This window comes from Hemitrygon akajei, chromosome 11 (assembly GCF_048418815.1).
Source record: "Hemitrygon akajei chromosome 11, sHemAka1.3, whole genome shotgun sequence".
In the NCBI taxonomy this organism is placed as follows: domain Eukaryota; kingdom Metazoa; phylum Chordata; class Chondrichthyes; order Myliobatiformes; family Dasyatidae; genus Hemitrygon; species Hemitrygon akajei.
This window is the reverse complement of record NC_133134.1, coordinates 32,203,452-32,229,343: the sequence shown is the minus strand read 5'-3', so window position 1 is coordinate 32,229,343 and position 25,892 is coordinate 32,203,452. Positions and strand designations below refer to the sequence as shown.

Here is a 25,892-nt window from a genome sequence, read left to right as displayed (position 1 = left end):
ATGATGAAGACCAATAAGGATTTTTTTTTCATTTCAAAGGAAAAGCTTTGAAATCTGAATGATGATTAACAATGAATGATTTCTAACAACACTCATCCCCATCCAAGTTCAAGGTCACTTAATGAGATGATTCAAAGATACAATGTATTGGCGAACATCTTTACAGAAAGGCTACTTTGTTATCCACATAAACATTTCCAGGTTTTTTTTAATCTCCCGCCCCAGGTATCCTGGAAGCAATTCAGGGTTTTACATTATTCCTGTGTCTTCTTAATCTTATTTCTGATCTAAATATTATATTATGTAATTGATAAGACTACTATGCCAACACTAACGCATACCTGTAGAAACCTGTACAAATAGTGAGCCCAAGCTAAAGAATAATACTTACCATTATAGTCATTACCCAAAAGGAGGTTCTCAAACATCAATACAGAAACAATAATTCCAATTTCTTCAATTCAGAACCTGGTAATTCAGAAAAAGAACTGCACAATTGTTGGTAGGCAACAAAAAATAATTAAGAAGATTCATTATTGGCTGAGAGGATGGTGCAGGAGGGAGGGCTTCAGGTTTTTAGATAATTGGGCTTTGTTCCAGGGAAGGTGGGATCTGTTCCGAAGGGACGGTTTATACCTGAACTGGAGCGGTACTAACATTCTTGCAGGGAAGTTTGCTAGTGCTTCTTGGTGGGGGGGTTTAAACTAAATTTGCAGGGGGCAGGGATCCAGAATGTGAGAGAGGATAGCGAGATGAAGAATAAAGGACAGGTGGGGACTACACGGTTCCGGAATATTAAGTGTGTAGCAGAGAAAGGTGAGGCAGAACAAGTGATAAGGAGGACACATGTACAGAGGGATGGTTTGGCGGAACATGGAGTTAAATGTGCAGAAAGAATAAGTAAATTTAGGAAGGACAACAAAATTCTAGGGGCGTATAGCCCGATGGGAGTTTGGGGAGCTGAGTTAAGCACAATAGGCAGCGATTCAAACAGAGAGAGGAGAAATGGGCTAAAAATTCTATATCTGAATGCACGAAGTGTCAGAAATAAGGCGGATAAGCTTGAAGCTCAGGTGCGAATGGGTAACTATGATGTTGTTGGGATAACGGAGACACGGCTGCAGGGAGGTCAGACCTGGGAAATGAATGTACAAGGGTATACGTGCTATCGTAGGGACAGAAATGTGGGCAGAGGGGGTGGGGTGGCCCTGTTGGTGAGGAATGAGATTCAGTCCTTTGCAAGGGGGGACACAGGATCAGGAGAAGTGGAGTCTGTGGATAGAACTGAGGAACAGTAAGGGCAAAAGGACCCTAATGGGTGTTGTCTACAGGCCACCAAACAGTAGCATGGATATTGGGTGCAAGTTGAATAGGGAGTTAACATTGGCATGTGGCAAAGGTAATGTCGCAGTAGTTATGGGGGATTTCAACATGCAGGTGAACTGGGAGAATCAGGTTGGTGCTGGACCCCAGGATAGGGAGTTTGTAGAGTGCCTACGGGATGCATTCTTGGAACAGCTTGTACGAGAGCTGACCAGGGACAAGGCTATTCTGGATTTAGTGTTATGTAATGAACAGGATTTGATAAGCGATCTTGAAGTAAAGGAGCCATTAGGAGGTAGTGACCAAAATATGATAAGTTTTTATCTGCAATTTGAGAAGGATAAGGGCAGATCGGGATCGGAGGTGTCAGTGTTGCAGTTGAACAAAGGAGACTATGGAGCCATGAGGGAGGAGCTGGCCAAAGTTAAATGGACGGATATCCTAGCAGAAAAGACAGTGGAACAGCAATGGCAGTATTCTTGGGAATAATGCACAAGGTGCAAAATCAGTTCATCCCCCGGAGAAGGAAGGATTCAAAGGGGGGAAAGGGGCCACAGTGGTTGACAAAGGAAGTCAGAGATTGCATAGCATTAAAAAAAAAGAAAGTATGACAGAGCTAAGGTGAGTGGGAGGACAGATGATTGGGAAATTTTTAAGGAACAACAGAACTAAAAAGGCAATACGGGGAGAAAAAATGAGGTACGAACGCAAGCAAGCCAGGAATATAAAGGAGGATAGCAAAAGCTTTTTTAGGTATGTGAAGATAAAGAAGATAGTTAAGAACAATGTTGGGCCTTTGAAGAATGAATTGGGTGAAATTGTTATGGAAAACAGAGAAATGGCAGAATTTAATAAGTACTTTAGATCTGTCTTCACTAAGGAAGACACAAGCAATCTCCCAGATGTATGGATGGGCCAAGGACAAAGGGTAACAGAGGAAATGAAACAGATTGACATAAGGAAGGAAACGGTGATGAGTAGACTGATGGGACTGAAGGCGGACAAATCCCCAGGTCCAGATGGTCTGCATCCTAGGGTACTAAAGGAGGTAGCCCTGGAAATTGCAGATGCATTGGTAATCATTTTCCAATGTTCCTTAGATTCAGGATCAGTCCCGGAGGATTGGAGAATGGCTAATGTTAGCCCACTTTTTAAGAAAGGAGGGAGGGAGAAAACAGAGAACTATCGACCTGTCAGCCTAACGTCAGTAGTGGGGAAGATGCTAGAGTCCATTATTAAAGATGAAATAGTGGCATATCTAGATAGCAGTGATAGGATTGGGCCGAGCCAGCATGGATTTACCAAGGGTAAATCATGCTTGACTAATCTATTGGAGTTTTTCGAGGATGTAACCAGGAAGTTAGACAAGGGAGATCCAGTGGATGTAGTGTACCTCAATTTTCAGAAGGCATTTGATAAGGTCCCACATAGGAGATTGGTGGGTAAAATCAAAGCTCATGGCATTGGGGGGGAAGACATTGACATGGATAGAAAACTGGTTGGCAGATAGAAAGCGAAGGGTAGCGGTGAATGGGTGTTTCTCGGAATGGCAGGTGGTGACTAGTGGGGTGCCACAGGGCTCACCACAGCTGTTTACGATTTACGTCAACGATTTAGATGAAGACATTGAGAATAACATCAGCAAGTTTGCTGATGATACTAAGCTGGGTGGCAGTGTGACATGTGATGAGGATGTTAGGAGAATTCAGGGTGACTTGGATAGGCTGGGTGAGTGGGCAGATACTTGGCAGATGACGTTTAATGTGAAAATAAGTGTGAGGTTATCCACTTTGGGAGTAAGAACAGGAAGGCAGATTATTATCTGAACGGTGTAAAGTTAGGTAAGGGAGAAATACAAAGAGATCTAGGAGTCCTTATTCATCAGTCACTGAAGGTGAATGAGCAAGTGCAGCAGGCAGTGAAGAAGGCTAATGGAATGTTGGCCTTTATTTTATTTGAAAACTTCCCACATATATAGTTGGATTTATCTCCATTGTTAATTTAGAATTTTTTTAAGGCTCCTGAGTGATTCTCACGGCTTGGTTGTCTAATAATAGACAATAGACAATAGGTGCAGAAGTAGACCATTCGGCCCTTCGAGCCTGCACCGCCATTTTGAGAACCTGGCTGATCATCTACTATCAATACCTGGTTCCTGCCTTGTCCCCATCTCCCTTGATTTCCCTATTCATGATACCTATCTAGCTCCTTCTTGAAAGCATCCAGAGAATTGGCCTCCACTGCCTTCCAAAGCAGTGCATTCCAGACCCCCACAACTCTCTGGGAGAAGAAGTTTTTCCTTAACTCTGTCCTAAATGACCTACCCCTTATTCTCAAACCATGCCCTCTGGTACTGGACTCTCCCAGCATCTGGAACATATTTCCTGCCTCTATCTTGTCCAATCCCTTAATAATCTTATATGTTGCAATCAGATCCCCTCTCAATCTCCTTAATTCCAGCGTGTACAAGCCTTTCTGCTTTACAAGTCTCTAACCTTTCTGCGTAAGACAGTCCTGGCATCCCAGGAATTAACCTTGTGAATCTACGCCGCACTTCCTCTACAGCCAGAATGTCCTTCCTTAACCCTGGAGACCAAAACTGTACACTATACTCCAGGTGTGGTCTCACCAGGGCCCTGTACAAATGCAAGAGGATTTCCTTGCTCTTGTACTCAAAAAGCATTAATTTTTTTAACACTAAAGAAAATACAAAAAACCAAAATTAAACTCAATTTCAAAAATGTATTGATTTTCTGTGGAATTTTAGTATTCAAAAAGTTAAGATATATAAATGATTAAATGAGTCGACGGTACTTCCTTAGAAGGTTGGCGTCATTCAATGTTTGTAGTGAGATGCTGAAGATGTTCTATAGGTCAGTTGTGGAGAGCGCCCTCTTCTTTGTGGTGGTGTGTTGGGGAGGCAGCATTAAGAAGAGGGACGCCTCACGTCTTAGTAAGCTGGTAAGGAAGGCGGGCTCTGTCGTGGGCAAAGTACTGGAGAGTATAACATCGGTAGCAGAGCGAAGGGCGCTGAGTAGGCTACGGTCAATTATGGAAAACCCTGAACATCCTCTACATAGCACCATCCAGAGACAGAGAAGCAGTTTCAGCGACAGGTTGCTATCGATGCAATGCTCCTCAGACAGGATGAAGAGATCAATACTCCCCAATGCCATTCGGCTTTACAATTCAACCGCCAGGAGTAAGATATGTTAAAGTGCCGGGGTTAGGACTCAATGTATTTAAGTAAACTACTTAAGAACTTTTTAAAAGCTATTATTAATGCTTTTTGAGAGGTGATTTTAGATGCATATCATATTTTTACTGAGTTAAGTATTGTATGTAATTAGTTTTGCTACAATAGGTGTATGGGACATTGGAAAAAATGTTGAATTTCCCCATGGGGATGAATAAAGTATCTATCTATCTATCTATCTAAACAATTGCAATAAAAACATTCTTAAATATAAAATTACATAGTTTCAGAAAGTAAAGGGAGTTAAGCAGCATAATTTTTTTTAAAAAAAGGATATAAGATTGTCCAAGGAGGATGTCCCCCGTTGATATAAAGAACATAAGTGAACCCATCCTTTAAAACACCACGTATAGAGTAATAATAGGGCAGATAATGATGTTGTTTAAAGTCCCTATTTTCATAGAAGTGGATGGCAGTACTATTAGTAGTAAGGACATGCAAATAGATTGCTTTGCAATGATCTTGAGCAGTGGTTGATATGTGATCCTTCAGACTTTCAAGTAATAATGAACCTTTAAAATAAAGTACAGAAGATATTAAAACATTTCATTAGTTTTAACATTCATAAATTAAAAGCCTACCTAAAGGAATGAAAATCTAGGGTGAATTCTTACACTAGCAAAAATATCCTCTTAACAGATAAAAACAAAACCAAAAGCCAGATATTCAACTCTTACATTTCCTTTATCAAAGCCCATCAAATTGATCTGATGATAGCAGCTAGCATGTGATGATAGCATGTGTGACAATGGACAAATTGTTACGCAAGCACATATTATATATTACTAGCCAAATCCTGTGGAAGTATTGAGTTAATATTGGAGAGATTAGAATAACATACTAAATATAGGCATGTTATGCAAAAATGGATTATGTTAAACAGTTGCAAATGCAAATATGCAGAAAATATTCAGATGAGAAAATTGTGCATTTTCATGGGAATTGACCTTCTCAAAATAAAATATAAAGGAGTCATAAAATAAACACACATCAGATTGATATAAAGTATCCAGATAAACTTTTAACAAGTGATGGTGCTAAAATCGTATAATATCACCATACTAAGATGCATTGCTACACTTATGAAAAGCACCAGATTACAATAGCATATAACCAACTCTGCATTTTAACTAGTGAAACTAAACTACATGCTCTTTGAAATCTACTGCCTGTTTCTTCTGGTTTTCCTTATTCCTCTTTAAGGTACTATTGGGAGTATAAAAGTTGCACTGTTTGCTGTATAACCAAAACTATGTAGTCTGAGTTTGCTATGCATGTATCCAATTCAGTAGGAGAATGAAATCTTAAGGATGTAGAAGACAATGGTGTGTTAATGAGAGGTAGCTAAGAGATGTGGATTATGTAGTCTGAGTTTGCTATTTGCTATGCAAGTATCCAATTGAATGTAGAAGACAATGGTGTGTTAATAAGAGGTAGCTAAGAGATGTAGATTAGAACATGATTAAGTCAATGGGTAGAAACAATAGTGGCGGATGTACTTGTGATACGCAACTGTACTAGGATGTTACCTGGGTTTCAGCACTTAAGTTACAGAGAAAGGTTGAACAAGTTAGGTCTCTATTCATTGGAGCGTAGAAGGTTGAGGGGGCATTTGATCGAGGTATTTAAAATGTTGAGAGGGATAGATAGAGTTGACGTGAATAGGCTGTTTCCATTGAGAGTAGGGGAGATTCAAACGAGAGAACATGATTTGAGAGTTAGGGGGCAAAAGTTTAAGGGAAACACGAGGGGGTATTTCTTTACTCAGAGAGTGATAGCTGTGTGGAATGAGCTTCCTGTAGAAGTAGTAGAGGCCAGTTCAGTTGAGTCATTTAAGGTAAAATTGGATAGGTATATGGACAGGAAAGGAGTGGAGGGTTATGGGCTGAGTGCGGGTAGGTGGGACTAGGTGAGATTAAGAGTTCGGCACGGACTAGGAGGGCCGGAATGGCCTGTTTCCGTGCTGTGATTGTTATATGGTTATATGGTTATAGACCGATTGGATATGCTAATACAACTAAACCAGGAGATTGCTATAAAAAATGCTATGTACAAGGATCGGTGGGCAATCGGCGACTAGCTCAATGACTGTCTCAGCTTTGATTTGCAAATTAAAGTTTAATACTTCTTGAAGAATCTTCTGCGTCTCCTGGTTGTTTGTCGGGCACGAGAAACCACGACCGTACCACATACCAGTCAACACACACAAAATGCTGGTGGAACACAGCAGGCCAGGCAGCATTTATAGAAAGAAGTACAGTTGACGCTTCGGGCCGAGACCCTAGTCCTTACGAAGGGTCTCGGCCCGAAACGTCAACTGTACTTCTTCCTATAGATGCTGCCTGGCCTGCTGTGTTCCACCAGCATTTTGTGTGTGTTGCTTGAATTTCCAGCATCTGCAGATTTCCTCGTGTTTACATACCAGTCAACAATTGTTTTGTCAAGCCACAGCCACTGCACTCAGGTACTGCCAAGTATTTCTTCCTGGTAAACTGACTCAGTAATAATAATTTCCCCTGATTTAAAGATAGGCATTTTCAATTGCTCAAATCTCAACAAGTATAAAAGTGGAGCACAATAAAACACATTTGATACCCCACAGGAATATAGAAATAGAGTTGTCTGTCAACATAGGCAGTATATATGATTTCCTTTCCCCAACCACAAAAGGAAATAAATAATAAGGAAAATCCAATATTGTCACTTATCTGTCACTTGGGTTTTGACGTGCAGCTAAATTAATTTTCAAAATATCCTTCACTAAATTACTTTTGAAAGCCCAGACAGAACTTAAATATACGGCACTACTGTAAGCACTAATGTTAATCGTAAAGAGTCAACTATGTAAATAGGAATTTATTGAACTCAACTGACACTTGCTTTCTCTCAAAATACATTCTCATTAGATTGCCCACACCAATTATGCCCTTCCTTTAGGGCATCTGCAAATAAAAATGTGAACAATTTTCACTGATCAAAACTCTTTTCTGAGTTCTCTATTACAAACCAAATTTACCTTTGATGCCTTTCTCTGGTCATGAAAAGACATTATAGATAGCACTGCAGAAGTGAATTTGTCTACCTTAACACGGGAAAAGCCACAGATGTCAAGAAAAAAAAGGTCCACTTTATGTTAATTTACCCCTTTGCCACATTTGTAGGAAGTACACAGGTTGAATACCCTTTTCCTGAAACACCTGGGGCTGGAAGTGTTTAAGATCTTGGAATATATAATGAGGTAGTTTAAGATTGCCATCATTTCTGACTCTGAATTTACAGTGCCTATAAAAAGTAATCACCCTGTTACAAGTTTTCATGTTTTATTGTTTTACAACACTGAATCACAGTGGATTTAATCTGGCTTTTTTTTGACACTTCAACAGAAAAATGCTTTTGTGTCAAAGTGAAAACTACTCTCTACAAAGCGATCCAAATTAATTACAAATATAAAACACAAACTAATTGATTGCATTAGTATTCACTCCCTTCAAGTCAGTATTTAGTAGATATGCACCTTTGGCAGCAATTACAGCCTTGAATCTATGTTAGATAGATAGATAGATAGATAGATAGATAGATAGATAGATAGGTAGATAGGTAGATACTTTATTCATCCCCATGGGGAAATTCAACTTTTTTCCAATGTCCCATACACTTGTTGTAGCAAAACTAATAACATACAATACTTAACTCAGTAAAAAAAATATGATAAGCATCTAAATCACTATCTCAAAAAGCATTAATAATAGCTTTTTAAAAGTTCTTAAGTCCTGGCGGTTGAATTGTAAAGCCTAATGGCATTGGGGAGTATTGACCTCTTCATCCTGTCTGAGGAGCATTGCATCGATAGTAACCTGTCGCTGAAACTGCTTCTCTGTCTCTGGATGGTGCTATGTAGAGGATGTTCAGAGTTATCCATAATTGACCGTAGCCTACTCAGCGCCCTTCGCTCAGCTACCGATGTTAAACTCTCCAGTACTTTGCCCACGACAGAGCCCGCCTTCCTTACCAGCTTATTAAGACGTGAGGCGTCCCTCTTCTTAATGCTTCCTCCCCAACACGCCACCACAAAGAAGAGGGCGCTCTCCACAACTGACCTATAGAACATCTTCAGCATCTCACTACAGACATTGAATGACGCCAATGTTGGTAGTTCTTTATCAGCTTTGATCATCTGGGCACTGCTATTTTTCCCCATTCTTCTTTACAAAACTGCTCAAGTTGTCAGATTGTATGGTGATCATAAGAGAACAGCCCTTTGAAAGTTCAGCCACAAATTCTCAATTGAATTGCTGTCTGGACTTTGACTTGGCCACTCCAGGACATTAACTTTGTTGCTTTGGTTTAATGCTTGGGGTCACTGTCTTACTGGAAAACAAATCTTCTCTGAAGTCGCAGTTCTCTTGCAGAGTGCATCAGGTTTTCCTCCAGCATTTCTTTATATTTTGCTGCATTCAGTTTACCTTCTACCTTCACAAGCTTCCCAGGGCCTGCTTCAGTGAAGCATCCCCAATGCAGGATGCATCTACCATCTTTCTCAGTAGGGATGGTGTGTTTTTGATGATGTGCAGTGTTAGGTTTACACCAAACACAGCATTTAGTCTTATGGCCAAGAAGCTCAATTTTGGTTTCATCAGACCAGAGAACTTTCTTCCAGCTGATTTCAGGGTCTCCCCTCATGCCTTCTGGCAAACTCTAGCTGAGATTTTATGCAAGTTTTTTCCCCCCAACAGTGGCATTCTCTTTTCCACTCTCTCCATGAAGTTGCAACAGGTGAAGCACCCGGGCAAGTTGTTGTATGCGCAGCCTCTCCCATCTCAGCCACTGAAGCCTGTAACTCCTCCAGAGTTGTTACTGGTCTTTTTGTGGCCTCCCTCACTTGTCCCCTTCTTGCAGTCACTCAGTTTTTGAGGATGGCCTGCTCCAGGCAGATTTACAGCTGTGCCATATTCTTTCTATTTCTTGATGATTGATTTAACTGTACTCCAAAGAATATTGATTGACCTGGAAATTTTCTGGTATCCATCTCCTAACTTGTGCTTTCCAATAACTTTTTGCGGAGCTGCTCGGACTGTTCTTTTGTCTTCGTGGTGTAGTTTTTGCCAGGATAATGACTGGCCAGCGGATGGACCTTCCACATACAGGTGTATTTTTACTACAATCAATGTACTACACCATGACTGCACACAGGTGATTTCCATTTAACTAATTATGTGACTTCTAAAACCATGTGGCTGCACCAGTGAAGATTTGGTGAGTCATACTGAAGGGGGTGAACACATATGCACTCAATTATTTTGTGTTTTATATTTGTAACTAATTTAGATCACGTTGTAGAGAGCAGTTTTCACTTTTTCTGTTGATCAGTGTCAAAAAAGCCAAATTAAATCCACTGTGATTCAATGTTGTAAAACAATATAAAAACTTACGGGGGGGAATGAATACATTTTATAGGCATTGTATGTGCTACAGGTAAGCAGTCTTTGTCTTACACTTGCTCATCACACAATGAAAATTATTACATACCATTAATGTGTGCAGGGCAACACAAGAAGCACGGTAGCATCGGAAGAATACCTGAATCAGCAGTTGAACATTAAGCAACAACAGGCATCCAGTCACCACCTACAATGCTATTTATTGATTAAAAGGTACCAATACTATGTATTTGCTTTATACACTTGTTCTGGCGATTTTCATCAAGAATGATCTTTGCAAACTTATCAATGAATTTCTCTGCTGCTTCATGATCAACAGAGCTTTATCTTTAATTTTTTTTAAAAATCTTTAAAAATTTAATGTCATGCCGTTTCTTAAATTTCTGCGACCAGCTTGCTGAATATTCATGATTACCTTCAATTTTCAGTTTGCTGTGATAGATCTTTGCTGGCTTCATAATCAGCACTCTGTGAAGCAGCATATGTTCACTCCATTCTTCCAATACACATATAAGATCTTCAGTTTTTGCTTTAAGCGGTCTTTTTCTATTTTTCATTAACGTCTGTTCGTTACATATCTGAAGTTACTTCTCTGAACTGTTTGTGAAGCGCAGAGACCTGTGCATCACCTGGGATTCTTCCCAGTCCCTTGTGGGATTTTCCATTGGTGACATCATGCCAGTGCTCAAAAGAATTTTGGATTTCAGAGGTTTTCAGATTTTGGAACTTTGGATAAGGGGTACTCAACCTGTACCAGTTGTAATCTTGTCTATGTCACTTCTTTGGACATAGAACTACTTCAATATGCATGGTTTAATTGTCAATTGCTATAGACTGTGGATTACCCAAAATTATTCAAAACTTTAAATGAAATGCATTAGATAATCTTATTTGCTGTTTTAGTATTTTGGTATGGAATATTGAAACATACTTCCAAGTAAACCCCTGAAATATACATCTTTTTCAAAAAAACTTGCAGCTTATTGTGTTCACTGATGTACTCAACTTTTAATACTCTTATAAAACTAAATCTAAATATCATGACTGATATCCAACCTGTATTACTGGGTGACTTTGAAAAAGTCAGTAGAGAAAGCGAGAGACTCTGGAAGTGGTTCAAGTTCAAGATGCCTGGGGCCCTAGGACAGGGAGTATCAATGTTCTTTTGAAACACGTGGTCAGGCAGTCCAGCCATTGCAGCAAAAACCTAATTATTGTGGGATTTCTGCTATTTCAGTAGTATCACAAAATTTAAGGACACTATTCTTGACCAGCATTATTCAGTCACTCTGAGGTATTTCACTGGTGGTCACAGTTAATCAACTGAAACTTATGTCACTGACCAATGTGTTTGAAACTATCCAGGCACTTCAAGGAAAAAAACTTGATTTGAATTTTGAATGTCTTTCTTGTTAAGCAATTTTGATTAGCTTCATTCAAAGTCAATGGTGTCTTTACAATTTGTCATTCAAACTGGGTACACCAATGACTATACATTTCAATGCCATCATGTTTCCCTGTTAAACTTCAGAGCAAAGAAGATCAAGCAGCAATATAGAACATAGAAGAGTACAGCACAAGAACAGGCCATTCAGCCCACATGGTTGTGTCAAATCAAAAAAACCCAAACACTAATCCCTCCTACCTACACCATATTGATATCCTTCCATCTTTGTGAGAGTCGAAGTAAATTAAGATGTGCGTTTCTGAAAGAGGTTGGGGGTCGGTGCAGAAAACAAATGTGATTTAATTATGAATGCAGAAGCCCTGACAAGATTAACTGTTTGTGGAATCATTGAAGTCCTGAGATATGGACTATTGTTTTACAGAAATGTGTAAAAAGACAACTCCAAATATGGAATGGGAAAACACTGTGTACCTCCCGAGTCAGGGAGGGGAGGGGTAAGGAAGAAGGATAAAACCTGCTGCCCTGTAAGGTTCAGGGTTCCCTTCTCTGAAGGCACCCAGCTCTGCATAACTGTTAATAAACTTTGTTTCCTTGAATTTGTCTCGTGGCCATTATTCGGGAACGTGGCTCGTTTCTGACAATCTTCATTACATCCATATACCTATCCAAACGTCTCGTAAAAGCCCCTAATGTATTTGCCTCGACCACCATACCGGACAGCGCATTCCAAGCATCCACAACTCTTGAGTAAAAAAAACACCCTTTACATCCCCGGAACCTAACCCCTCTCACCTTCATGCATGCCCTCTGGTATTGGATATTTCAACACTAGGACACAGATAATCTCTGTCCACTCTATCGATGCCTCTCAAGATCTTATAAACCTCTATCAGATCTCCCCTCAGGTTCCACCGCTCCAGAGAAAACAACCTAGTTTATCCAGCCTCTCGTGATAGCACATGCCCTCTAAAACAGGCACCATCCTGGTACACCTTTTCTGCACCCTCTCAACATCCTTCCTATAGTGGGGTGAGCAAACTGTATACAGTACTTCAGATGTGCCCTAACCAGAGTTTTATAAAGACTGAAAAGATCAGGGTGGCGAGAAGCAAGCCGAGATTGAAAAGGTCAAGATGTCGGGGCCCAAGGTGAGGGACAGCCCACTTAAGATTGCTGCTCCACAACAGTTTCCTGGCTCAGCGCTGAACTATGGGTCCCGAAGTCTCTTTGCGGACTTCAGTTCAGAAAGACTATTTGCTTCTGGTTACTGTTTGCATGATGTAATTTTCATTGCACAATGGGTGTTTGGTGGGTTTTTTTTACAGGTTATTTTTATTCTTTTATTTTCTTAAGGACATGATGTTTTTTTTATTTTCAGCACACTAGCTGTTAAGACAGTCTTTTCTCATATATACGGGGTTTGATTTTGGGTTTCTTTGTTTTGTGGCTGCTTGTTAGGAGAAGAAAATCTAAGTAATTCACTAAAGTTAAATTGTTTTCCTTTCATTCCTCTGACTGAAGGACAAGTAGATACCTGATCAACGGCCATAAATCACTGCCCACAAATGATTATGATTAGAAAATTATTTGCAAGGAATCAGGTGATGTCCGGCAATAGTACCAAATTGCAAAGCCACTTTATTTTACCCTTTTTCTCCCCTCTATGACCAACCTTCTTAATGAAAGTTATCATTCACAATGAATGGTCAATCAGTACTATTCCTGCTTATTTAACCATTTAGGTTGCCTCTGTAAAGTAAGTAGCCAGTATTGGAGTATAAAAGTTGCATTGTTTGCTGTGTAACCAAAACTATGCAGTCAGCTTTGAGTTTGCTATTTGCTATGCATGTGTCCAATAGATAATGGTGTGTTAATGAGAGGTAGCTAAGAGATGTAGATTAGAACATGATTACACCAAATGGGTAGAAACAATAGTGGCGGATGTACTTGTGATATGCAACTGTAGACCGATTAGATATGCTAATGCAACTAAACCAGGAGATTGCTATAAAAAATGCTATGTACAAGGATTGGTGGGCAATCAGCAACTAGCTCAATGACTGTCTCAGCTTTGATTTGCAAATTAAAGTTTAATACTTCTTAAAGAATCTTCTGCATCTCCTGGTCGTTTGTGGGGCACGAGAAAGCACAACACCAGCAGGTATTATTTTGGTTGAAATGAAACCCTTAGACTTCCTGAGAGAACTCCAGAGGATATGAGAACAGGTCACAATGAAGCTCTGGAGGAGCACACATACAATTCAGCTCCCTTATCTCTTATCTCTGCCAGAATGTTCTACTGCAATCTGGGTACATGAAAATACAGTGTAACAAAATAAGGAATGCTGGTTGCATAACTCATCATATTTTCACTTACTTCAGTTCCATGAATAAATCTAGAATGAAACTGAACTCTTGTTAGAATCTTACTAAAAACTAAGTAAAATTCCAGTGAAGGGAATATTATGTCAGCTATTATTTTTGTAAACAGGTTAGATTGAACAAAATTTAAAATAATGCTATTTTTCAAAACCCATTCAATTTTTAACCTACATAGATCTTGATGACAACCTGAAGATACTTAAAACCCAACATAAAAATAGTGGCTTTCAGATGCCTTATCTTCAACAGAATCTTACACCAGAAATAAAATGACAACCAGTGAATACACTTACCTATTCCATGTTTTCGGAAGTCCTTTACAACTCCTAGACTTAAAATGTAAGCAACTTGTGTCTCTACAGGAAAACCAGAGGCCAGAATATCTCCGTCCTGAGTGTAATAATAGGAGGATTTTGTTCATCAGATATCCTGCTCAATATCTTTAATAAGTGTTTTCCTCAGCAACCAAGCAGAAAAAATTGGAAATACATAGAACACTCCACATATTTTTCAGAAATGTGTTTTTAAAATATCTGAAATATTGCATATATATTAAAAACCAAGTAATAGACCCAGTTTTGATTATAGGAGAGAATTTTTAATTAGTTTACTATTTTGGAATACAGTGGATTCCAGTTAATTAGGCCATCGGTTAATCAGGGAAGCTGCAGGAGACGGTTGCTGAACAATTTCTAACTAGCTTCAGTTATATGCACTTGTGTGGCCATTAAGACACTACACTATGTTTAGAGTGAACACTTTTTTAAATAGCATCTGTTGCGTGTGCTTGTGTTATGTTATCCATTTGGGCCGAAAGCCGCCAATTCAAAAATGGATGATTTTTGAATATTTTATTTTTTATTTTGACTTTAAAAAATTTCAGACCCTTGCCAAGATGCCATGAAAAGATTTGACACCAGCAGAAAAAAATTACCCTACAGGACCAAATTACAACCCATCCGTCTTACACCAATTATTTATTGTTGGTTTGTGACACTACTTCATGCAGCAAGGCAAATAAGGCAGTCCATAAACTGCACTAGGAGTCTGCACTGATTTTATTCATTAACCGTCAATCAAAGGAACATGGTAACATACATTGGATGAATTTCTCCATTGTTAATTATAGAAACTAAAACAGAGTTTTAGAGTACTGTAGTAGTATTCATAGTGTTTTGATTTGTTTGGTATTTCACTTAAATACATAATTTGTTACTTGCTAAATAGAAGTTCATCTTTTTTTATATATCGTTTTTACTATTTCCATGAAACTTCAGCTAATTGGGGCAGTCGCTTAAATGGGCCAAAATGTACTGGTCCCAATGTGCCCCAATTAACTGGAATCCTATTTATTGATTCTTGAAATGTTCAAATCGAGCTGACCAAGCAAAAATTACTGTTTTCCTGCATTAATATCTTTCTTTTCTGCTGTCTAAGTAAACTTATCCAGCAACTATCTATGGAACCTTGACTAAATAATTGTTCCTTATTTTGTGATCTGGACAGAAAGTGTCAACAAGCCCTTTTGCCACAGCAGTTGAACCAGTCCTGCTTTTATCAAATAATGTATGTGGAATTCCAACAAATGTTATGAGTTAGAAAGCTGCTTCTCACTGAATCATCTCCCATGGAAATTAGCTGGCTAAACCCAGAATGGTCTACTCCACATAGTTCAAATTCACATAATTGTTAGAATACTCTAGGAATTTTCAGTAATCTTTGTAAATTGCAATTTGGTGGCAACAAGGAAAACACAGAAAAGTGAACAAATTACAGTAAAATAACATTCTGCAACTTGCATCACTGTGTACATTTCTAATTTCAACCTATATTAACAACATTAAGCTGTGTATAACTGCTTAAATCTGCCTGATGCTGTCTTCAATTTTTACTGGATTGAAGTGTCTTTGTTCTTTATTTGCCATTTAAACAATAAGTATTTCTTATATTTATAAATATAGTTACAATAAGCAAACATGAACTAATAGAAGAAAAACGTTTTAGCAAGAATTTCTGACAAATGAGCCTAGAATACAGTGGCATGCAAAAGTTTGGGCACCCCGGTCAAAATTTCTGCTACTATGAATAGTTAAGTGAGTATAAGATGAACTGATCTCCAAAAGTCATAAAGTTAAAGATAAAACAAACTTTTCAACATTTTAAGCAAGATTAGGGTATTATTTTTGTTTTGTACAATTTTAGAGTGAAAAAAAGGAAAGGAGCACCATGCAAAGGCTTGGGCACCCCAAGAGATTTGAGCTCTCAGGTAACTTTTACCAAGGTCTCAGACCTTAATTAGCTTGTTAGGGCTGTGGCTTATTCACAGTCATCATTAGGAAAGGCCAGGTGATGCAAATTTCAAAGCTTTACAAATACCCTGACTCCTCAAACCTTGTCCCAACAATCAGCAGCCATGGGCTCCTCTAAGCAGCTGCATAGCACTCTGAAAATTAAAATAAATGATGCCCACAAAGCAGGAGAAGGATATAAGAAGATAGCAGAGCATTTTTTAGGTAGCCATTTCCTCAGTTCCCGATGAAATTAAGAAATGGCAGTTAACAGGAACGGTGGAGGTCAAGTTGAGGTCTGGAAGACCAAGAAAACTTCCCGAGAACTGCTCGTAGGATTGCTAGAAAGGCAAATCAGAACATCCATTTGGCTGCAAAAGACCTTCAGGATGATTTAGCAGACTCTAGAGTGGTGGTGCACTGTTCAACTGTGCAATGACACCTACACAAATATGACCTTCATGGAAGAGTCATCAGAAGAAAACCTTTCCTGCGTCCTTCACCGCAAAATTCAGCGTCAGAAGTTTGCAAAGGAACATCTAAACAAGCCTGATGCATTTTGGAAACAAGTCCTGCAGACTGATGAAGTAAAAATAAGAACTTTTTGGCTGCAATGAGCAAAGGTATGTTTGGAGAAAAAAGGGTGCAGAATTTCATGAAAAGAACACCTCTCAATCGATCATGCTTTGGGCTTGTGTTGCAGCCAGTGGCATGGGGAACATATCACTGTTAGAGGGGAGAATGAATTCAATTAAATACCAGCAAATTCTGGAAGCAGACATCACACTGTCTATTTAAAAAAAAGCTGAAGATGAAAAGAGGATGGCTTCTACAACAAGATAACGATCCTAAACACACCTCAAAATCCACAATGGACTACCTCAAGAGGCGCAAGCTGAAGGTTTTGCTGTGGCCCTCAAAGTCCCCGACCTAAACATCATCAAAAATCTGTGGATAGACCTCAAAAGAGCAGTGCGTGCAAGACGGCCCAAGAATCTCACAGAACTAGAAGCCTTTTGCAAGGAAGAATGGGCGAAAATCTCCCAAACAAGAAAACAAGACTCTTAGTTGGCTACAGAAAGCATTTACAAGCTGTGATAACTTGCCAAAGGGGGTGTTACTAAGTACTGGCCATGCAGGGTGCCCAAACTTTTGCTTTGGGCCCTTTTCCTTTTTTGTTATTTTGAAACTGTAAAAGATGGAAATAAAAAGTAATTTTGCTTAAGATATTTAAAAATGTGTCATCTTTAACTTTATACCTTTTGGAAATCAGGTCAGCTTTTACTCGCTTAGCTATTCACAGTAACAGAAATTTTGACCGGGGTGCCTAAACTTTTGCATGCTACTGTATGTATTACAGTATCTACAGTGAAACATTCTTGTTATAAATAATTGCTGCATTACATTTTTCAGTTAATTTTAATGAGATTTCTTGAGACATCCATCATTTGAAGTGGAACGTGGCACAGCAGCCTACAGGATGCATTGCAAAGACATACCTCTTTGTGCACCTTTGTTCGATTTTTTATTTCAGCCACAATCATTCCCACTATGCCACCTTTATACGTGGCTGCTAGGGAAAAAAATTTCTTGTTGGACGTGATGTCCCGGTACCATGAATCTGGATACCTGTAAAAGGAGACAAAAAGATCAATCCCCTTTCTAAAAGTTCTGTGTTAACATAGAATGCACGATTAAATACCTTTTGTGAAGTCTCATAAATTATTCATGATTATTATACTCAATCCAATGTAATGAAGGTTTTATAAAAAGAAATTATTCTGAAGCAAGGCTTAAAACTAGTGTTTTCTGAAAAAGGATCTCGTACTTTCTCAATGTATAGACGAATAAACTTTTTTCAAGCTTCCAATCAGGTGCAGGTACAGGTTTCCCCCGCTACTCGAAGGTAGAGCTTTCCTATGAAACGGTTCGTAAGCCGGAATGTCATAAAATGAAGAAGCAGTTACCATTTATTTATATGGGAAAAATTTGTGAGCATTCGCAGACCCAAAAAATAACCTACCAAATCATGCCAAATAACACATAAAACCTAAAATAACAGTAACATATAGTAAAAGCAGGAATGATCTGGTAAATACACCGACTATATAATGTAGGAATACTTTTCTATAATCATTGCAGCACTGTCCACCGCAGCGAAAATGTCACGCAAGTGCTCTCGGCAGCACTCCCGGCAGAAACACACGGCGCAAGCGCTCCCGGCAGAAACACACGGCGCAAGTGCTCCCGGCAAGAGCACTCTTTCCAGTAATCTTTAAGCTATGAAGCTACCAAATAACGCATAAAAATACACAGCCTATATAAAGTAGAAATGATGTGCGCCCAGTGTAGTTCCACTTACCGGAATCGGGAAGACAGTGAGCACACTGATGATGGTGTGTTAGGCTGAGTCGTCAGAGGTCAGGGTGGTGGGAGGTAGAGGAGACTGGGGTGTCATCTCATCGTCGTCTGTTTCCATCAGGGCAGGCAGGTCACCTTCTTCTATGTCTGCCTGCCTCAATGTTGAAGGTCGAGTTTCATCATCTGCTGTGGCTGATGTGGAAGGCTTGAAAAACGACAGTATGCTTGACTGCTTAGCCTCGCGCATTTTTCTATCATACAGTTCTTTGTAAGCACTCAAACCATCCTGCAAATATTGTCGTGGTTTCTCGTGCCCCACACATGACCAGGAGACGCAGAAGATTCTTCAAGAAGGGGTTAAACTTTAATTTGCAAATCAAAGCTGAGACAGTCATTGAGCTAGTCGCTGATTGCCCACCGATCCTTGGACATAGCATTTTTTATAGCAATCTCCTGGTTTAGTTGTATTAGCATATGCAATCGGTCTATAGTTGCGTATCACACATACATCCGCCGCTATTGTTTCTACCCATTGACTTAATCATGTTCTAATCTACATCTCTTAGCTACCTCCCATTAACACATCATTGTCTTCTACAGTCTTAAGATTTTGTTCTCCTACAGAATTGGATACATGCATAGCAAATAGCAAGTTTCAAAACTGACTACATAGTTTTGGTTACACAGCAAAATTTCAACTTTTATACTCCAATAATATGCCCTAAACCTACGTACCCTTTCAAAATTAAAGTCATACTTTTCTGCAATCATTGCAGCATTGTCAATCGCAGCGAAAATCTCACGCAATTGCTTCCCGTTCAGTTCCTGGACGTCTTCACTTTTGGGCCATTCGCTACTGCGTTCGGCTGCAATTGTTATCCTTTCCTCTTCATCTCTCAGTTCTTGGTCATGAGATGCCAAAATCTCTTCGTCATCTTCATCAACTTCCACAAACCTTTAGCTAAACTCACTATATCCTTACTTTGTTCACCACAATCAAAATGCTTAATTATGTCCAGTTTTACACTAAGTGTAACACCCTTATGCGCTCTTTTAGGCTTTTCCGATACCTCAGAACTCATCTTGCTAACGGATGCACAAAATAAATCGACATAAAGCACAGATGCTCACAGGCACGTGTTTAAGCAATGCTGGCTAGAATGCAGTTCCGGGGGAGGAACTTGACTGCTCGGTGTGCGCACTGCCTTTTTTTGTAACAGTGAAAACACGTTCTGTTAGCGAAAACAGGTACTAATGTAGGTCTTTTGTAACAGCGAGCTGATGTAAAGCGAACGTTCAAATAACGGGGGACACCTGTATCAATTTTAACCTGTTTAACCGCTGGAGAAACCACTGTGGAACTCAACCTCATGAACTTAGGGATGATATCCTTGTCCTGGCATCTCAGAACGAAGGCTAAAGAACAAAGAAGTGTCGCCTTCTCTTCACGCGATGATTCAAAGCGATGAATATAGTGGTGAATTTCCTCCCCGTGGAAGTTTCCTGGGGTATTTGACAAATAAACTCTTCTCGGGCTTCCAACCGGGTACAGGTATCAATTTTAACATAAAATCGATGGTTAAAATCAATACATTTACCCGGCTGGAAGCCCAAGAAGTGTTTATTCACCAAATATTTTTTGTTAGATGGCAATCAGCTAAGACCAGTACTTCTGATTGGATTGCCAGGGCATAAAATATTTGTAAATACAACAATAATACTCCATCAAACATTAACTGAAAGACCACAAACTACACTCTGAAAAATAGAGTTGGAAAATAAATAAATAAATACTTATAGTACTTACTCTATTGGGAACCAATCGCCACAGAGTTGCTTCACTGTATCTATGTCATCATGACAGAGTAAGCGAAGTTGTATTTCACTAAGTACAGTGGAGGACACGATGTCTGTCATTCACAGCTGAAATAAAAAGCAAACTTCATAATCAAATAAATGCAATCAAATCACATCAAATCAAAATTCAGTGAGGTCAAAGTTATCACTTTAGTTGTACTGCATGTACTCCTTATCACCACATTATGGAAAGAGTTGAACAGAAAAATGCAATATCTATAAAGTTAAAATATATTGTAAAATTAAAATACATTTCTTAGCAGTTAAAGAGATAAATACTAAATAACTAACACAAAATACCAGGAGAATAAAGCAGTTTTCTATTTAAAACCCATGTTAAATATTCTAATAAATATTTGCAATAACTTTCCAGCAATCCACAGTAAAACCTTAAGACCATTATTCTCCACCATTTCATCATGGCTGATCCACTTAACTCACAACCCCATTCTCCTGCCTTCGTCTGGTAACCTTTCACATCCTGACTAATCAAGACCCTGTCAACCTCCGCCTTAAAACACCTAATGACTGCCTCTGCAATGAATTCCACAGATTCACCACCCTTTGGCTAAAGAAATCCCTCATCTTTGTTCTAAAGCAACATCCCACCAAACTGAGGCTGTGCCCCCCACCATAGGAAACATTCTCTCCACTCTGCTCTATCTAGGCCTCTCAACATTCCATAGGTTTCCATGAGATCCCTGCTCATTTTTTTAAACTCCAGTGGTAAAAGCCCAGAGCCACCAAACACTCCTCTTACAATAAGCCTTTAATTCCTGGAAACATTTTCATGAACCTCCTCTAAGCCCTCTCCAATGTCAGTACATCCTTTCTTAAATAAGGGGCTCAAACTGTTCATAGTTCTCCAAGTGAGGCCTCACCAGTGCCTTATAAAGCCTCATAATTACATCCTTATTTTTATATTCTAGCCCTCTGAAAATGAATGCTAACATCATATTCCCTTCCTTGCCACTGAGTCAACCTGCAAGTTAACTTTTAGGGAATCTTGCACTGGGATTTTTGAATTTTCTCCCCCTTTAGAATTCACCAGTGCACTTTAGGAACTGACCCTGGTATCCTACTTAACTTGGGTGCAAGCAGAACAATACAATAAACACTGGAGTGGTTCCTTAAGGTTGTTTCAGCAGGGGATGGTAGTGGAGATAACTCCCACTACCTATTAAATGCTCCCAATGGCATGCAACTCAAACAGCCTCCGACAACCAAGACCAGCTCCTGGTCTTCATGTGTAGTTCAGCTACTGAGCCTGGCAGAACCACCTCTACCGGTACAGAAGAAGGGGCAAAGGTGGGTTACTGCCGCTTTAGAACCAATCACTTTGGGCAGACGGGGCTCAGCAGCTCATAGAAGAGAAGGAAAACTCAAACTCCGCTGCCTTGCAGTTATTCCCACTGAAGGGGAATGCTTCAGCAGTAAACCCCGAGGTAACATTTGGAGCTGGAGGCAATCCTCTGTTCGAGTTCAATGCTGACTGGCAACTCCTGCAACACCACTAGTGCTAAACTGGTCCCTGCCGTTCCTTTGGATTCATGAGCTGGGTGGCGATGGGGGCGGATGGGGTGGCTGCTGTATGGGCAACAGCTGCACTCCATATTGCACTGCCCTGGTTTGCCCATCATGCAGATCGTCCATGGTCAACACTGGCCAATGGAGGGCCTCAGTTAAATCGTGCTTCAAATGATACTCATAACCATTACACTAAAACTGTTTACTTGACTCGTTCTGGCATACTATACTGGTGCCCAATCAACACTAAACTTGTACTGCCTCTACAATGATAACACTGCATGAAAAAGTTCCTATTGCAGACACACTCCCCCGAACATTAAACGAGGTCACAGCACAATGAAGCAGCAGAAGAAATTACCGGTTGGTTGATGACAGGAAAACGCTACCACAACACTTGACAAGTAAAAAAGATATTGCTATGAAGTTAGTCAGTGAGTGGGAAAGTATTTTACTGAAATGGAGTCCTCACTTGATCAACAGTACTCTCGATGGAGAATACAGAAATCTCAATTTCTAAAATTTCAAAGAAGACAACTGTTTTTCTTGAAACTGGGGACAGAAACAAACTACGTTGAAGAATACGCTGTTGTCTGTATTAGTTTCATCTCAATTTCACTCATGCATGCACAAAACAAGCAACAAAATCCGATTCTTAACCAATGAAAATGTCCTACCAACAATGTTTATATTATGAAATAATGTATCCCATTGAGATATATCAATTTCGATACTATTTAGAGACAGTCATGTGTACGGATCATTCGAACTTAACAAATAACATAACCACCCCACCCGCGGTGTTTCCAATTCCGGTTAACTAAATAGGTTTGTATCATTAAAGAATACTGTTCCAAATCTGATCTCTTGCTTCATACGCCAAGCGACTCAATCTCACATTTAAAAAAAATGCAAAATCGCTATGTACTCAAAATCTAAACAAACGAATCGATGAGACACCGAGTCCCACTCTACAACAGAAGACACAGCATCAGAAACTGTTACTTTTTGTGACTTGTCAGCCCAAGCCTCCCGCCCAGCTCGTTCCCATTGGTAGTCATTACCCAGTTATAAAACAGATCGGAGATCCGCCAGTTTTCACTGGGCACTCCGAACGTCAATCTCAGCTCAGCACCCCGCCTACCTAACCTCCGCGCATGCGCATGGACGCCGTCACTGGCCTGCCGGCTGTCGTTTACTGCAAAGCCTAAAACTGGCGTTAATCGAACACCGGCTCAGAGAGGTACTCCTGGCGACGTCTACGGGGGCCTTACCTCGCTTCCGCAACGGACGTGCGGGAAACAAAGCCAAATGACACGATAATTACAGGACAAGTCGGTATGATCAGTGAGCAAGTACAGTCATTCTCGTTACCGTAAACAAGTGGATCACAAATCTACTCAACTGACTCCCGGCCCAGAGACGGAACTTCCGTTCTCGTAGGTTTCTCGCGAGATTTCATTGGGACTAACACATTGACATCATTCTCTGACGATCCTGTTCATAACATACAGTAGGTCTGTGGGTTTACTGCAGTTTTTATTTTCGATGAAAGGTTATTTTCAATGTCTGCACGCACACTAACTTTTCAGCCAAAGGGAATTGAGCGGTTTAGTTTGTATTTTTTATTATGAATAAAATTTATTTTGTTTAAAAAAACTTTACAAAGAACTTATTCCCAACGGCCTGCAATATACATATATGACCTCGAAAGGAAATAAAACATGTAGACTTTATTATTAATTTAATCATTTAATTCTCATTAGTTGCCGCCTCGTACCTTTTTTCCCTGCATTCTTGCAACAATCCTCAATGACAATGAAGATTGGTTTATTATTGTCACAAATACTGAGGTATAGTGAAAAGTCTTTGTTTTGCGATCAGTTAGTTAGACCTTTCCATAGGAATGGTAAAAAGAAAATTAATATAGAATTTAGTGTTGCTGGGAAATATGTTAAGATAAGAAACTATCAAACTTTAAACAATGGATCTTACCTTAAACTCCTACTGGAGCTAACAAAGCAGTTTGCTATCTAGTGGTTAATGGAGCTTGGATTTTTATTGTTTTTTTTAAGACTTAGATTGCATTTACATTGTATATTTAAATTAGAATCATGCACCTTATCAAGATTGGAAGAACTTCTACATAATGATTATGTGTAGGTTAAACATGCATGAGGGATGCCAAGAAGGTTTGAAACCTTTAATTTCCACTATTATAAACAAGCAATATGGGCATTGTGTGTTTTTGGTGGGCCTGATTACCTTAACTGATTTTCATGTTCAAAAAAACTGCTGGTCAGGCAGCATCTGGGGAGGGAAACAACCAGTTGACTTTTTGTGCTCACTACTGCTTACATACAGGAAATAATCCTTTCTGGTTACATAACCAAAAATGTGGAAGAGCAACTTTTGCACTGGGCAGTTCCTAGCAGGACTTTTGTCAACAAATGCAACTATTTTTCCTCACTACACAAGAAGGCATTTGACCTAAGCATTTCCTTTACCCACATTCCCATCAATTCTTCGTGCCTCCAAAACACCAAGGGAAATTTACTATGGTTAATTAACCTACAAGTCCACATCTTTAGAATATGGAAGAAAAGCATCAAGAGGAAATCCATAGTCACTAAGTAAACATGCAAATTCCACGCAGTCAGAATTTTGGTACTGTGAGGTAAGGTAGCAGCTCTACTAGGTGTACCACTACATTGCCTAAATATGCTTGAACATACATATTAAGTATATTATAACTCAACTGATTTTAGCTCAGTTCATATTTTCAGTACAGAATAGTGTCATAGAGCTCCTACACCATAATTTGAGATCACACTGAACTGTCACTTTTTGAAATTACTGGAACTTTTAGATGGATCTTATCGGTTAGCAAAATGGATGTTAAATAAAGCAGTCAATGAGCTGACATGTAAAAAACAACCAGTTAACATTTCAGATTAATGACCCTTCTACAGTGTGTAACTATTTATTGACATACAATGTGGAGTAGGCCCTCCCAGCCATGCCACGCTGCAATCCTCCAATATAATCCTGGCCTAATCACAGGACAATTTACAATTTACCCTACCAACTGGAGCACCCAGAGGAAATCCACACAGTCAATGAGAAAACGTACAAGCTCCTTACAGACTGACAGGAAATCCTTACAGGGTCACTGGTACTGTAAAGCAATGTGCTAACCACAATGCTTCTGTGCTGCTCCCAACTGTGTGTGCAGTTTAGTTTGCAAAGCAAAGCTGGGACATGGAGCGGAAGGGACAAATTTTAAGACAAAAGAGATAGACAAAATTATAGGTAGCTTAAGACAAATCAGATGAGTAGGAGCACGAGTATGAGAAAGAAACGGGTTGAGACAAGAGCACAAACATGTAAGGATCAGTGTTGAGAGAGCCTTCTGCCTATAGAAACTTAAATGTTTATTGCAAAAGGTTGCTAACTAAGATATTGTTCTTCTAGTTTACATTGGGCTTCACTCTAAGGCTCCAAGTAAGTTGGAATGGGAGTGAGATTGAGAATTTTAAAAGGCATGCAACAGGGAACTCAAGAGTCACCCGTGCAGACTGATCTGCAGGGCAGTGTTTCTCATGTAAACTACTAACTTTAGTCCAAATAGGTCAGCTATCTGATATTCCTCCTTCCACAATGAAGTTGTCTAACATGACAAATAATACCAATTTGTTTCTGCTATTTCAGTGTAGCTAGTTATCTCACCTTATTGCTGGGGCAAATACATAAATTGACTGATATATACACAAATACAACAATGTAATTGTGAAATAAAACAATGGCTAGAACAGCAAACATCAAGGCATTAGTGGGGGAGGTGTGCTAGAGATAGAAATCTGTTCACTTGTTTGAATGGAGTGCAACAGCAGGAAGACAGGATTAACACTTATAAAACTGATGTTATAAGGTCCTCTATCTTTCAACACACAGCATCCACAGTTTATTTATTTTCATTCATAAAACAGCGATTTAGCCATAAATGCAACATTAACTCATGTTGGGAACCTATATATGGAAATTCATAAAAA

At 39.4% G+C, this 25,892-nt stretch overlaps 2 protein-coding genes across 3 annotated transcripts in view; both read right to left on the bottom strand.

Annotated features, from left to right (window-relative positions):
• The window catches only part of naa60 (N-alpha-acetyltransferase 60, NatF catalytic subunit), a 26,942-nt gene extending 6,569 nt beyond the window's left edge, over positions 1-20,373 (bottom strand). For both annotated transcript variants that reach the window (XM_073060583.1, XM_073060582.1), the window contains exons 1-4: positions 20,264-20,373; positions 17,595-17,724; positions 14,101-14,197; positions 4,857-5,091 (exon numbers count right to left, since the gene is read on the bottom strand). In XM_073060583.1, coding sequence (XP_072916684.1) covers positions 4,857-5,091; positions 14,101-14,197; positions 17,595-17,724; positions 20,264-20,373 — 572 coding nt within the window. The remainder of the gene's footprint in view (positions 1-4,856; positions 5,092-14,100; positions 14,198-17,594; positions 17,725-20,263) is intronic.
• ints15 (integrator complex subunit 15) overlaps positions 20,265-25,892 on the bottom strand; it is a 25,067-nt gene continuing 19,439 nt past the window's right edge. The window contains exon 8 of the mRNA XM_073060575.1: positions 20,265-20,379. Within this exon, the coding sequence (XP_072916676.1) occupies positions 20,342-20,379 (38 nt within the window). The 3' untranslated portion in view covers positions 20,265-20,341. The remainder of the gene's footprint in view (positions 20,380-25,892) is intronic.